The sequence below is a fragment of the Leptodactylus fuscus genome, chromosome 1 (genome assembly GCF_031893055.1).
Source record: "Leptodactylus fuscus isolate aLepFus1 chromosome 1, aLepFus1.hap2, whole genome shotgun sequence".
Lineage (NCBI taxonomy): Eukaryota > Metazoa > Chordata > Amphibia > Anura > Leptodactylidae > Leptodactylus > Leptodactylus fuscus.
The window spans coordinates 242,234,799-242,249,786 of record NC_134265.1 but is presented as its reverse complement, the minus strand read 5'-3'; the positions used below and the strand labels follow the sequence as shown (position 1 = coordinate 242,249,786).

The 14,988-nt window shown below is 38.2% G+C and overlaps 1 protein-coding gene across 7 annotated transcripts in view; it reads right to left on the bottom strand.

Annotated features, from left to right (window-relative positions):
• SLC4A4 (solute carrier family 4 member 4) overlaps positions 1–14,988 on the bottom strand; it is a 187,549-nt gene that overhangs the window by 24,194 nt on the left and 148,367 nt on the right. For 4 of the 7 annotated variants that reach the window (XM_075284971.1, XM_075284939.1, XM_075284962.1 and 1 more), the window contains 5 exons: positions 14,009–14,187; positions 13,511–13,583; positions 9,190–9,258; positions 7,153–7,326; positions 6,030–6,191 (listed from right to left, as the gene is read on the bottom strand). In XM_075284971.1, coding sequence (XP_075141072.1) covers positions 6,030–6,191; positions 7,153–7,326; positions 9,190–9,258; positions 13,511–13,583; positions 14,009–14,187 — 657 coding nt within the window. Of the gene's footprint in view, positions 1–1,993; positions 2,091–6,029; positions 6,192–7,152; positions 7,327–9,189; positions 9,259–13,510; positions 13,584–14,008; positions 14,188–14,988 lie in introns of all 7 variants that reach the window. The other 3 variants (XM_075284947.1, XM_075284989.1, XM_075284954.1) reach the window with 2 other exon arrangements.

The window sequence follows — 14,988 nt, the reverse complement described above, 5'->3', positions numbered from 1 at the left end:
ACACGCAGATACACGGTAAGCTATCATCAATGACTTTGTGGGCAGGATAGTCAGGACCTTTTTCTCCTAGGAGTCCTGTCAAGATTTACTTTCCTATATGTCCCAGTACTAAGCTTCTCTCCTTTAGTCACATTCTGCTCTCAGATAAAGCAGTAGAAATTACCCGACAGGTCTTTTGAACCTCCATGTCAAAAGCTACTGGTTTCCTTTTATTTGTTTTCTAAGAACGAACTTTAAAAATGGTGACAACCTGAAGAACGTCAATCATCATTGGGCTTAAATCGAACTCATACTGGACAACTGTACAAGCACTAAAAAAGTAATTTCTTTCGTAAGCTACAATGTGTTAACATGAAAGTCAATAGTGTAAATGGAACCTGTAGCCAAGTAATAGTAGCCAATTATTTTTCTGCCTACTGTGAAATTCTTTCAATGCATATAAGCTCATAGCTCAGCTAATACTTTAATCTTATCACAGATCTCCTTGTAGAACTTCTAATATCCTTATAATAAAGATGGAAACCAATAGCTTGTAGACAACTCCCACCCACACCTTCAAGCAATAGCAACATGCAGTAAATCACAAAGAAAGGAAAGATAATCATTTGTGTACGTAACGGTTTCTCGGTACAAAATATTTGTTCACATGTCTACATGGCATGATCACAGATGAAAGGAAACAACACAAAAGCTAAAAGGAAACACATAATGACAAATCATTCGACGATGGTGAGTAAGGATGTCCCGGAGATCATGAGGATCAGTGATCAAATGTAACAATGATTATTGATGGTTTTATAAATTAAGGAGGAACCAAAGGAAACACTTAGAATTAAGAAAGAACAAGGTTTGTTTAGAAAATGTAATATTACTAAATTGACTGGGTTAGAAGAAACATAGCAGAAGCATATCGCACCATCAAATGGTGTCAAAGTAGAAATCATTTGGTGTATACCAGTATACACATTATGCTCTGCTACATTTCAGACAAGGTCAGTAATTCACATGGTTTCTTGAGAACAGGATTAATATGTCACTTACATCAAGGATTAGAATTATTACTATGGTTTAATATGAGCCGGAAAGTTTATTAGAGACTTCCACTAGGATCAAATCTTGTTTGTAGTGCTAAAGAGAAACTGATTGCCTAATGTACTATGTCAAAGGGGTTAAATATCTTACCAACAGCATAAATTTCATGAAAACCTAATATTAACCTAACAAACATGACAATAAAATATTTAGAGTCGCCTTCATGTATATGAATAAGGCAGTGTTTCTATGGTACACATACAATTCTGTATGTGGAGGCTAAGAAGGATTGTGAAGGGCCATTGTAAATGATTGCTGTATATATAGAACATGGGTTGTAATAATTACTTGAACTAAATATAGAATGGAGTATAATATAGTAAATACAGTATGGAATATGCCATGGGAATAAACTGCCCAAGGTATAAGTTTCACACAGCAATTTTTTTAGTCTACACTGAGTAACGTATCAATATACAGAATCATGACACCTTGCCCTTTCTATCTTTCGCCATTTCCTTTGGTTGGTGTTTAAGAGACCCAACGTTTGGGACCTTCCATTTGCCAATGCTATTTTTCTTTAGACCCCCAAATGATGACGTTCCCAATAAGAGACATGGGTCATTTAACAACAACCATCAATGGGGAGATTGAATAGGTCAAGGAATCCTAAACTGCACACCTCTATGTTGATCTGAAAAAAAGTCTCGTTTATATGGCATCCTACACAATTTACAGGTCTCAATCTCAGCTTGAAATGCTATAAACCCTACCCTAGTATTAAGTTAATAGGTTTTACAGAGGTTACGTTATGAAAAGCACAGTTAAAGGTGAAGTTAGAACGCAGGCAAGATCTTTAGTGGAAAAAGTGAAGACAAAAGATTGTTAGAGGATGAGAGAGAAAGTGATTCTGGAAGAAGGACTGCTCATGGGAGGCATGCAAGTGGTTAGATCTACTCACTCTCACCAGGTTTGCTATCAGAAAGGAATGGTTCCTGTTCCATGATGTCCATTGGGATTTTAATACTGGGGACTTTTTCTGAATAAGGGATGTCAGACTGTGAAAAAAATGTTTACAAATCTTAGAACAAATATCGTCATTTCTTTGTGAAGCGTAGACCATCCTTCTTGTGACATGTTGAAGTACAGGCAACCTTCCATGGAAGAAGTTATTATTTTTACATGTCAAATGCTTCCCCTTTAAGTCTTAGTTTAATTCACATGAATATTAGCAAAATACACAATGCACATAATATATTACTTATATACCTGAATAGTGTCTGAGAAAACCTATAAAGTATTTATTTGTTGTTTACATGAACTTAGATACCAAGTAAGGGCTCGTTCACACGGTGTAACGTCCCGCGAGATTTGGCACGTGTACGCCGTGTGACCCTTTGCGTGCCGTACACGCTCCCATTGAGTTCAATGGGAGCGGGGATCGTATGCGCCGCGCTAGTTTGCAGCCGTGAATAAATGCACGGCCGCAAACTAGCGCGGCGTATACGATCCCCGCTCCCATTGAAATGAATGGGAGCGTGTACGGCACACAAAGGGTCATGCGGCGTACACGTGCCAAATCTCGCGGGACGTTACACCGTGTGAATGCACCCTAAAATGAATATGTAAAGTATACTGTATAGGAGTATAATATTCAAGTAGAACAAAATGAGAATTAATGAAATGCTTCAAAATAACAATGGCAGACAAGTAATCTGTTCAGTCAGTTACTATGGATCCTGATATGTTTGCACAGATTTGAGACAATTTTAGATATCAATAGTACTAAATAGGAACAGTAGCAAATGAACTCAGATGAGCTAAGAAAAACAAATAATGAATCAATAAAGGTGTATGGTTATATAGTTACATAGTAGATGAAGACACCGGTCCATCAAGTCCAACCTATAACCCTACAGTTCCCTACAGTGTTGATCCAGAGGAAGGCAACAAACCCCATGAGGCTTATGCCACCTGCCCCATTTCAGGGGGAAAATTCCTTCCTGACTCCAATCTGGCAGTCAGTATAAAACCGTAGAGGACCAGTAAAATATTGTCATAGGATTTAGCCTTTAGGTAGATGTAGGTACTTTAGTTACTGTAGTCAGAGACATTAAACATTGTTTGACACATAATGTAAAAAATGTTGGGATCTGCTGGTAAACTCATGCACACACAACATAAGAACTTCCTACCTTGACCTGGCCAGAAGTAACTAATGACTATGAACATATTTAGCAAGTATGTACAGATGTGTCCATCTTTAACTCAGCTTGCATTTGGTAAAGGACTCCATTTTGTAATGAAACTAATTTAACACATTATTACAATACACTAGCCAAACCCTTGACAGTCTGTAATTCACAAAATAAACAATAAGTGACTACACATAGAAACATATAGCATATCGCTTTGCGATACAATATCACAAAACAGTATTATCTTGAAAAGCTACCTTCTGACATGCATACCTGGACTTGTCCAGCCAACACGATTGGTTAATGGAGGAACCATTTTCTGCATATAAAATGGTGCATATTTATATTTTATTAAGGTATTTTCTGGGACTACTGAATAATTCATTGTATGACAGGAGCAGCTCCATACTTTTAGTAGTGTTTGTGACTGGCACTGCAGCTAACTGTATTCCCAGTCCCATTCAAGTGAGTGGGATTGAGCTGCAATTCAAGTCACAGACACTACTAAATATACATTGGATAAACATATGAAGGAGATGGTAAGGGGATGGTATGGGAAGGGATGGTAAATACCCTCTTCATTCAGTTAAGTGGGGATACCAAGAGTTGGAAACCCACCAATCTGATATAGATGACCAATCATATTTTGCATTATAATATATTTAGTAGTTCCGAAAACACCCTTTATTGCAGAATTAAAGTTAATCTTTGTAAGCTATAAGCTTCAAAGATATAGCATTAGATATGTGTAGTAACTAAATGTTGGTGTGTTTGATATGGAATGGGGTAAAGCTGGCCATAATAGACACAGGTTGACCAAACCTGCCTTAGTGTCAGATGGAAAGAAGGATGGGCATGGTGAATTTGCTCCCCAGGAAATATAGTATTCACTGTTAGGGGTGTCTGGTAGTAATCTATTCCTTTTTCACTATTGACATGAACGTTGGTGCAACTAATAAAGGTAAATCCTATGGCCCAAACCAGCACTACAGCGCAACCAGCACAGTACTCAGTGAACAATAAAGCTAGAAGAGTGATACAAGCTAAAGTCAAGCTGCTAGGCCGAAGGTGGATAACCTTGTTACTTACAAGGACTGTGCTCAACTTTCCGGTCATAAATAGCAAGAAAATCCTTTAAGGGCAAGTTACCACAACAACGTCTAAAACAGAGCTACAATAAAGCAGCATATATCAAGCCTTCATATCTTGTCTTATCCACAACTGTAGCATTGCTTTGGCCTTCTCATGAACAACATAGTAAATTTTACAGAAGTCGCGCCATAAATATCACTTTTTCAATAACAGTTTTTATTTGGTAGCTGTGTATTTTATGGAGGAGAAAAGGAATGCTGCCGTATATCTGTTATTTTATGGGAAGGGTTCAGTCTATGGCGGGAATGTATGACAAATTTCATGCTTTATTTCAAGTAAAACTTCACTTATTGCATCAATTACACTGACGATGTAAAATATCAGTAAACCTTGAGAGCTGTACTTGTATAAAACATGACTATGTATACCTGCAAATTGACTCTTGAGTTACAAAATAGCATAAGTAGAGTCTGACCACATAAAATATATATATATAAAAAATGTAGTGTAAATGTGTAGGTACTACATTAATAAAAGCTTATTATCTCCCAGAAGGTTTTGCTAGAGGGCAAATAGATTTTGGTAGTTGAAGTTGCAAATAACCCTATGAATAGCGCATTATACCACACTGACAGTATATAAAACATAAAACGAAATTACATTTGCTAATGCAGAAGAGTGATCAAAAGAATATTCCAAAGTATCTGTAAAAATAAATGCGTAGAGATCATAATTGCCATAAAGGCTTTCAAGTGCCCGGCATCACGTCGTAGCTGAGATCTTTACGTACTGCTGACTGTCCAGAATGAAAGCGACTTACTCAAACATCTGGGATTATTAGGTCTCTCACTGACAGCACTTTAAATATCATCTTATTTGCATAGCAAAGAAATGGAATATAACCGCAGCAAAATTGATTACATTTAAGTTCATAAAACTATGTATAAACCTGAAAAAATTTATGGCATATCCATTAAGTTAGATTATCCCATCTAATACTTTCATTAGCAAGCTAGAGTTCATTACTTAGATGCAAACATGAAGATTAGTTCTCATGCCCCACTATGGACAGACACATATACTAAGCTTAAATGTTAAGCTGGGATTATAATACAAGGCATCGAAATGCCATTTCAAATCCCATAATCATCCAAAAGAGTCGACGTTGTCATTTTGTATTTTAGAATAGGTAATGTGCGGAATGCAGTGGACTTTAGATGGAAATTACGGTATATTTTAGTGAAGCTAATGTGAAGTCTTTGTGCTTGATGACCCTTATATGAAGCGTGTTGGTTCCCAGAACAATCAGAGCTTAGGTGAAGAATTATGGTACATACTGTATAATAGGAAATAAAGGGTATGCTATTGGACAAGTTCTATAGAAAATGGGGTTATAAACTTCGGTTTTAGAAGTATAAAATAGTTGTACATCATAGACTGAGGTCCTTTTCAGTCTACTATGTAAGATATCCCTTATAAACAATGTGTCCCTCACTGATACATTTCATTAGAAACTTTTCTGGCCCCAAGACTTAGATTTTCTGGCTTGAAGAAACATTTCCTGATGGTGTTTGTTGGACAATGGCAGCTCTTAACTGAGTCCATGCTGTGGTAACAAAAATAAGAATTGGGAATGCAGTGAAATTGATGTTCAGCTAATGCTAGAAGAAAGAAATGCAGTTAAAAAAAAAAAAATGTCTTTCTTACATCTTCATTGTCGCTATCCATGCTTCCTTTCTTCTTTTTCTTTTTCTTCTCATCCTCTTTCTTCTTCTTATCTTTCTCAGGGATCACATCATCCAGAAAGCTGAGATCGTGCTGAGAAAAGAGGTAGTCCATGGCCTTCCTTACTGCTACAAGAGCCAGGATCTGCAAGAAGATAAGGATATTTATGCATTTCTGGAAATCATACCAATCAGATTGGTTTCAGGTTTTCTTTCAGAATTTTTAATTGGATACAAGCCAATCTATATGCAGATGTTTTACAGTGAATACTGACAAGAGAGACTCATAGTATGATGGCCCCTAAGCTTTCAATGGGTATTCTGGTGTAAGTGAAATATAATACAAGTTATGCATTCTCTCTTTTATCTTTCATATGAAGCCCTCGCGGTTTTCAAGATCTCTGTTTGCAATCAGTTTCTGTAATAGACTCCATCATTGTAATATTCACTTATTAGGTTATCATAGCTGAAGGAATTAATATAATTCACATACACAAGCTCATAGCGAGGCTAAGGTCTCGTTCACATCTGCATTCGGTATCCCGTTTAAGACGTCCATTTGGGGACCCCCCTAACGGCATACTGAATGCATAAAAAGCGGTGAAAAGCACTGCAATGAAAGCACACGGACCCCATAGACTGTAATAGGGTCTGTGTGTTTTCTGCGTGGTGTCTGCTCAAATCATGCAGAGAGAAAAGTAGTTCTTGAAGTACTTTTCTCTCCACATGACTCATGCGGAAAATACATGGACCCTATTATAGTCTATGGGGTCCGTGTGCTTTCATTGCTTACCACTTTTTAATGCATTCAGTATTCCGTTCAGGGGATCCCCAAATGGACTCCCCGAATGCAGATGTGAACCATGCCTTAGAGATATTGAACCTTTGAAGTACTAGAGCGAGCGCTCCTGGTCTTGAAGGCTTGGGTATCCAGGACATGAACACTTTATGTTGTTGCATTGGCCATGTTTTTTGCTATTTCTAAGAACTGTATATCACACTTTTGTGTTCAGAAGCTCTTTGAAGAAGTACTATCACTAAAGCATTTATGGAGAACAAAAAAAAAAAAGAAAAGAAAGAAAACATTATTGCAACATGTCACTCACCATAACTGGGAATATAATAGCAGCAACTGTTGATTTCAGAATCCAGAGCAGTGCCAGACATACAATCTGAATGAATGTGAATAGATGTACCCTTCGCAAAGGAACATGGCGTAAATAAATGAAGTCTGGCTGATGCTTAGCAGGCATCAAGAGCAGCTTCAGGCGATCCATGAACTGGGAAAAGGGAATAGAATATTTTATGGTAAGTAGGTGTTCAATACTAGTAAAGAAAGTCATAGAATCTGAACGGAAAGAACAGATCTTATTTTGGTTCACTACTACTCTTATAAATGTTCATTTCCCTGGCCCAACATTATAGATTTGACATATTCAGAATTATTCATGAGTCATATGTCTCAATGACGGATGGATATTATTTCTCAGAGAAGACAGATGAATTATGTTAGTCTATTAGACTATTAATTTTATTGCTCTTTTATAGCACCAAACTCAAGGTGATGAATATGCGAAAGAGACTGTAAAAAGTGATAGCAAGTACCTGCTAATTCAGTTTAGCAATTCAGGTCATAACTAGTTATTAAATCATATCTCTGAAGCAGTAGAGTATATAGCCAAGACCAGTGATTGGCAACAATTGCGACATGAGGTATACAGCCACATCATAGTAAACAAAGCCGGGGGGGGGTATAGAGCAGCGGCATTTAGTTTAATGGGCGAGTATATATATATGTACAGTGACATAAACGTTGTCGCCTCAGGTTACAAGTGTAGCTTATCAGTCTTCTGATCCACTGAGTAGTGGGAGTATTCCACTCATTTTTGTTATTAATGGGAAAAAATAATCCTCTGTTCACAGTATTCTCACAACATATGTTGTTAGCAAAGACAAAAATCCCAAAGGATCTTTTGAATTATGAGGAGGTCCTTCAGATTCCCATCAGGGTTCAGTTGATTTTATGACAAAAAATATTAATGCAAATTATACCATTTGTGTCCTTATTCACACTGACAGAACCAAAAATCTATGTAATCTATGTAAACAGAGCCTTATTGATCTACTTGTAATTTATCACTGGTTAAATATACTCTGAGAAATATTAACAAGGACCTTCCACCACCTGCATCAAGACCAGCTCTTTACATTAATAGGTACTGTTCCTCTGATTCTGGTACATTTGGATTTTTTTCTCTAGCCCCAACCATTGCCAAGAAATCAATTCAGTTAGTTTTGGTGTCTGATATGCTATTTAGTCTCTGTACTTTCAGGAGTGTGGTGTATGGCAGGAACAGACAAGGGGTGTGATTCTGAGCTCTGACCCTGGCTGCCTCTTAGTGGTGTGATTCTGAGCCCCACTAACAAGCGCAGTTAGTTTTGGTGCCTGATGTGCTGTTTGAGCCCTGTAATGTCAGAAGGGCAGTGTCAGACAGGGGGTTCTGACATTACAGAACTCAAACAGCACATCAGGCACCAAAACTAACTGCGCTTGTTAGTAACAGATGCTAAGAACTTGAATTGGTGGAGGTGGTGAGAGGTCCTCTTTAAGCTAGCAAATTACAAAAAATTGTTAAAGGAGATGCTTAGACTATTTTCATTTTCTATGTTAAAAATTACTTTGATGCAGAACGAAAAATTGGTTATGTACTAATAAATCAAAACTTAGAGAAGCACACAGAGTTAATAAGTGTGTTTCCACTCTTAGAAATAGAAGTACATTTGTGTTTGCTGTGGTAGCTATTTTTGCAAAAGTGAGAATTGGAGCCACATTGTTACTTTAGGATTGGTTTTGTTGAAACAGATAGTAAAACTATAACTTTACTTTTGATAGAAAAGTCTGACATGACAGTTTACCATCAGCATATAGAAAGCTTATTCAATGGTGGAGGTCAAGGTAGCTGCAATTCCTGGTTCCACTTTTGAGAAAGTTCCAACAAAACTGAAAAATGCTATTTTCTCTTAAAGTAAAATAATCAAAATCACCAAAATGTGACTACTGATATAACTTGTTTTTTCAGAAGGAAATGTTCCACTTCAGATTGGTAGTTGGATGATTCAGTAACAGTGATTGGATTTCATACCTGTACTCCATTGAGTGATGCTACTCCCATATATAAGAAGACTCCATACAGGACAGGCATAGGGATAAACTACAAAATAGAGAGCAAAGACAAAAACAATATTAGCAAAATGGAACTTGCCATATATTTCTTCTGCAGCATGGTACAGATTGAAATGAATGGCCGTGCCATGTAGGCTAAAGTAATGGCCACTATTTTTAGCAGTGCTTATAGCATTTATATGCTGATATGAGTATATGCTATCCAAGTACGTCATATGGCACAACACCTTTTAATAAATGCTTCATTCTCATTCCCAATGTTCACCAATAATGTATTTCGATGGTGCCACAAAGGAATAATGTTTAAACATTCATGTTTTGAGCTGTGACTTGAGAAAGTAGGGCACGGATGTATTACAAACTCTTTTCCGTTGTGTTCAACACTGACAAGTCTAAGGACCACAAAATCACAGAGCTAAACACTTTAATAAGTTATTAAACTTTAGTCTTTGATCGCCAAGATCTCATTTCCAAGGCATGTGGTTATTGCTACCTGTACTCAGTCAGATCACTAACTCCCGACTGGAGCAGAAATTACTTTGTACAATAAGTTAATTAATCCACTTGCCAAATCCTTGTGACCTTGACAACAAAGCTGTATAGTGCTTGAGTAAGGAGCTGATAATGATGTTTACTAGTAGTAAATGAAGTGTTTCAGTGCTAAACCACCCTCTACTATAAGGAGAATGCAAGGCTAGGCAGAGCAAGGTAGGTTAGCCATTGCTTGACAGTGCATTTATTTGGTCTACCACTTGGTGGCAGTAACAACACACTTGAATTCTGACAAAACATCTAGTTAGAAGGAAAACTTTGCAAAACTTCATTTATTTAAACGTCCAAAATTGTATTTAAGTTCAAATACCCACTTTTAATTTTACTATAAAATATACTGTTTTAAAGTTGTTAAAGATATATGCAGATTATAAACAATCAATACATTGTATAACTCTATAGGCTGACGAAAAAAGGAATATAGGCAAAACAATTTGTCAAAAATAAGTAGTAGGAATTTAGGGATGTGATTTCCAGAATAAAGAGCTCTATACAGTGCCTGTATCCATTTGGTCATTTTTAAAGATGTATTATTATGAAGAAATCTGATATCAAATTCTCATTTCATATCAACATATCATAAGACTGCATGTTGACTGGATTACATTTTTAGGCTAAGGCCCCATGTAGTTGGCCGCAGCAAGAAAGCGATGCTTGAGAATCTACATTAGAGTCGCATCACGGTTTTTCCTGCGACGCTTTTCACAGAAAGTCCGCAGAGGTCTCCACTGAAGACTTTTGCTTCCATTAGACTTATAGGGCATTTCTGTAGGCATAATTGACATGCTGCAAATTCCAAAATCACAACGGTTTTAGAAATCACATCGTGTCTGCTGCATGTATTTTTCCACAATGTGTGGATGGTATTTGCAGGGACTGTGAAACGCCACCTCGGGCCCCGGGCTTAGGTTTTTCCCGACATGCTTTTTTTACTGCAACTCACAACATAGGGTCTTAGCCTTACAGAGATTTACCAGTCAGATAAAATTGATGGCCTATTCTTAGATTAGAGGAGGTCCGACTCTTGGCACCCCTGGGATCAGCTGTTTCAATCCAAACAATTGCAAATGTTTTCACAGTCCACAGCACTGCACAGCACACACACTTCAGTGAGGTGACTGTAATCATGTCTACAACAGCATTTTGGTGCAGCCCACCATGTGAGGAACACAATCTTTGCTGAACTATCCAGAGAACAGGTTATTCATAGAGATGAGCGAACACTAAAATGTCCGAGGTTCGAAATCCGATTCGAACAGCCGCACACTGTTCGACTGTTCGAACGGATTTCGAACCCCATTATAGTCTATGGAGGGAAATGCTCGTTTCAGGGGTAGGAAACATTTCATAAAATTATACTTACCAAGTCCACGAGTGACGGTCGGGCTGGATTCTCCTTGAAGTCTTCTCCCGGCGCAGCGCCCCCACGGCGTCTTCCGGCTGGAATTCACTCTGCCTAGGCATCGGGGCCTAGGCAGAGCCGACTGCGCATGCGAGGGCATGCCCGTGCATGCGCAGTTGGCTCTGCCTAGGCCGAATGCCTAGGCAGAGTGAATTCCAGCCGGAAGACGCCGCGGGGACGCTGCGCCGGGAGAAGACTTCTAAAGGTAAGAGAAGAACCAGCGTTGATTGGCAGAATGTATAGCATTCTGCCAATCAACGCTGGTTCTGCATCGAACCTTAAACTTCGAACAGTTAGTAGTGTTCGATCGATTACGAGTATTTCGAATACCGTAGTATTCGATCGAACACTACTCGCTCATCTCTAGTTATTCATTTTATCGGTCTAGAAAACCACTTTAGGCCAGGGCCCCAAGTTGCAAAAATGCTGCATTTTACACTACCTGCAAAGTGGATGGGATTCTGTTTAATCCCATCTAGACATTGCCAAAAAGATTTGGTAGCAAACACATGCTGTGAGTGTTTTTGTAAATCGCAGCATGTCAATTATACCTATGGAAACGCTGACATTTTCCGTATAGGTATAATGGAAGCTGAAAGTCTGCAAAGGAAAACTATGGACTTTCTGTGAAAAACGCAATGCATTTCCGCCAGTCTATTCCACAGCGTGTGGACAGTACAGTACACATGTACATTAGTGAAGTGCATTCTTTTTAGTGGACCTACAGTAAAGTACACAAGTGCGTTAGTAAACTGTATTATTAGCAGCTCACTATTACACAGCTTGTTCCCCTTTAAAGCTTGGGCAATTTGGTTTATTAGGGAGCACGGCAATAGACTATTTGTCTATCACAGAAATCAACCAATACAGTACAGTAGAGCACACTAGATAAAAAGTCACTTCCTTAGTCTGTGTTTTTACAATGTGACACAGTAGGCTGCCTTTGCGTGTAATAATGGTAATGTGAATACATTCATCTGCTCTTATGTCGCTACCATACTGTGACTGCCATGCACATGCCTTATTCCAGTTATTGTTCACAGACACATGCCTCAGCAGTTATATACATTACTTCATAACTGGCTTTCTGAATACAGCCTTTATAAAAGGTTCTGCGAGTACTTCACAAGATGGGAGCTGATAAAACATAACACCGAGAGCCCTGCTGTGCTCATAGATAATATACTAAATACAAAGCACAAGGAATCATACATGATATCCGGGTTATATTAACATTCTAGGCAAGAAGGAAAACAGAGCTGGAACAAGAATATCTTAGTAGTTACATCAATACACATGAAGCTTGCATAATAAACAGCAGTTAGATTTATCAGATTCCAATATGAGCAATTACATATGCAGCCTTAGAAGAATGAAGGAATATATTTAGGGCACTTTTATGAAAGAGCCTACAGTGTCGTGACTATAGGGGATACAAAGGTTTTAGCTCCACCAGGCCCATGATGATTTGGAGACAACCAGCTCTATATGTTGTACCATACAGTGATACTCCACTATAATGTATATAAACCCTGTGAAGTTGTGATAATGGAGTGGACCCTGGTAGAAATCAAGGACAGCGACCTCTAGGCACTTGCAATTTAGTAAAAGCAGCATTGTGGTTGAGCAGTGAATACTGTATTGTGGAATTTGAGACAAAGCCAATAGATAACACATTGTCTATTAAAAAGTAACTTTAGTTTCATATAAAATGATTTCCTGGTAAAACAGTTTGTATTTTGTCGTCCATGCATACATATCTGCAGTGTAAAGTTGGCTGAAACCCCCAATTTCAGCCTGACTATCTCAGGTGTATGGAGGTATCCCCACTCTCCTATTCAACAACTATCAGAAGGATTGAGTATGATCAATATGCCCAATCCTCTAATCCCAAAGAAGATAGGCATGAGCAAAAAACATGACCTATAAAGATATGGCAATGAATAGAACTGTAGATATGAGCACAGGTGTACAGAGAAGAGTTTAAGGGGTATTTCTATCTCATATTTCCATAAATACCTAATAGATGTGGGTCTCACCTCTGCATGAGAATGGGGCTCCATCTATACCCATAATTGAATGGAGAGGGGCCTCTCTAGGTTAAGAACTGCGCCTGATCTACATTCGGCTTTCTGTCCCCAAACCTGCTCAAAGAATGCACATTTTTCTGCATTTTTCGGTCGGAAACCTGGTGGGCCCCATTATAATGTATGGGATCCACATATAACTGCTTTTTAAGCAGAGTGGGTTTCCGTCCTTTGGGTCCCCAAGTACCCAAACGCAGATGTGAATATAGCGTAATAAAGTACAAAGATACTTTTATTACCTTCAGTATTGGTGCCATGAAAACAGATACACCGGTCAGTATAAACACCATAATTCCAGTCACTCGTTGTTCCCTACAAGCAATAAACATGTTAACTGTAATATGCAAGAAATGCTTATTTGTATATCTTAACCATTATGAAATATAGAAGCATTAAAGCCAGAGGCATAACATGAAACGATATAATTCCCCCACACAGTATAATGGCCCCTTTTTCCCCATATAATGGCCCCTTAAGTCCCTATACAGTACAATGCCCACATATAATGGCCTCCTTATGCCCCCCAATATAATGCCTGTTAGGCACCCATAGAGTACCTCTTATTCCACCATGTATTGACCTCTTATTTACCACATAGTACAGTGCCTCCTTATTCCCCCATATAATAGTAACTTATGCTCCTATATGGTGTTTATATAATTTTTGGATCTTTGGCACCAATTATTTAAATGACGACTCGCATACATTTACGTGCTTGTGTAAGCACTATGCCTTACCTCACGCCTAAAAACTTAGGTTGCTCTCCAGGAGCAGATGTTTCGGTTTCCATTTTTAAGCTGTCAATGTGAGCGATGGAGATAACGGTCGCAGCTACATACCAAGGAAGAGCCATAAAAGAACAGATAATCATAAGGACTGCTACCCAAAACAGATCCAAGTGATAACCAGCTCCTTTCTGAAAGGAAAATAAGAAGAAAACACAATCAATATATTTAAAAATTTCTTGCATAAAATCACATTATGGTATATCCAGTTATGTCCGGAATAGCCTTTAATCACTTTGGGTCATGTTATAACAATAAAAGCATTGTTCCCTCAATGGAATACCATTATATAATGACACAGATACGTAGAAGGAAATCTGAGTATTCAGAAAAAAACAGCAGGTAACATTACCCATACACAAAAAACCAGGTGAACTAATGTTTTTGCGGCATGAAAGAGCTTCTTAAGTGGGACACAAAGATTTTGAGTAATGATGGGTGGCCCTAAATTACTCTTTATGTTGTCTATTTCTTCAAAGGACTATATGACTAAATGACCTGAAAAGTGATCTGCTGACGTCTTCCTGTATACCAAGAACACATAACATGTCAGTTCCACCCTGCATCCTCAGGACAATGCACCTTTCTATATCTCTGACATGACTGGAAACATTATTGTGCCTCAGGAATAGGACAGGTAGACCTTTGTGTTTTCCTTAAAGACAAAGTGAACCATAAAATACATTTAAGGAATAGTATAAACGGAGGACGAAATGTTCAATTTCACCCTCATTGGCCTGCACAGTTGTATTTAAGAGCAAGTTACAAACATTCCAATGTGCCTTTTTCCTTACACTAACTCATTTTTAGTACATGAAAGAAAAACTTCTGGTAGTGAAGCCAAAGCTGAGGATGGAATTGCAAACTACTGCTGAAATCTCCAGTAACACAACCTTACTGCGTGTATGGAAACAGCATGGTGTCGGAGCATG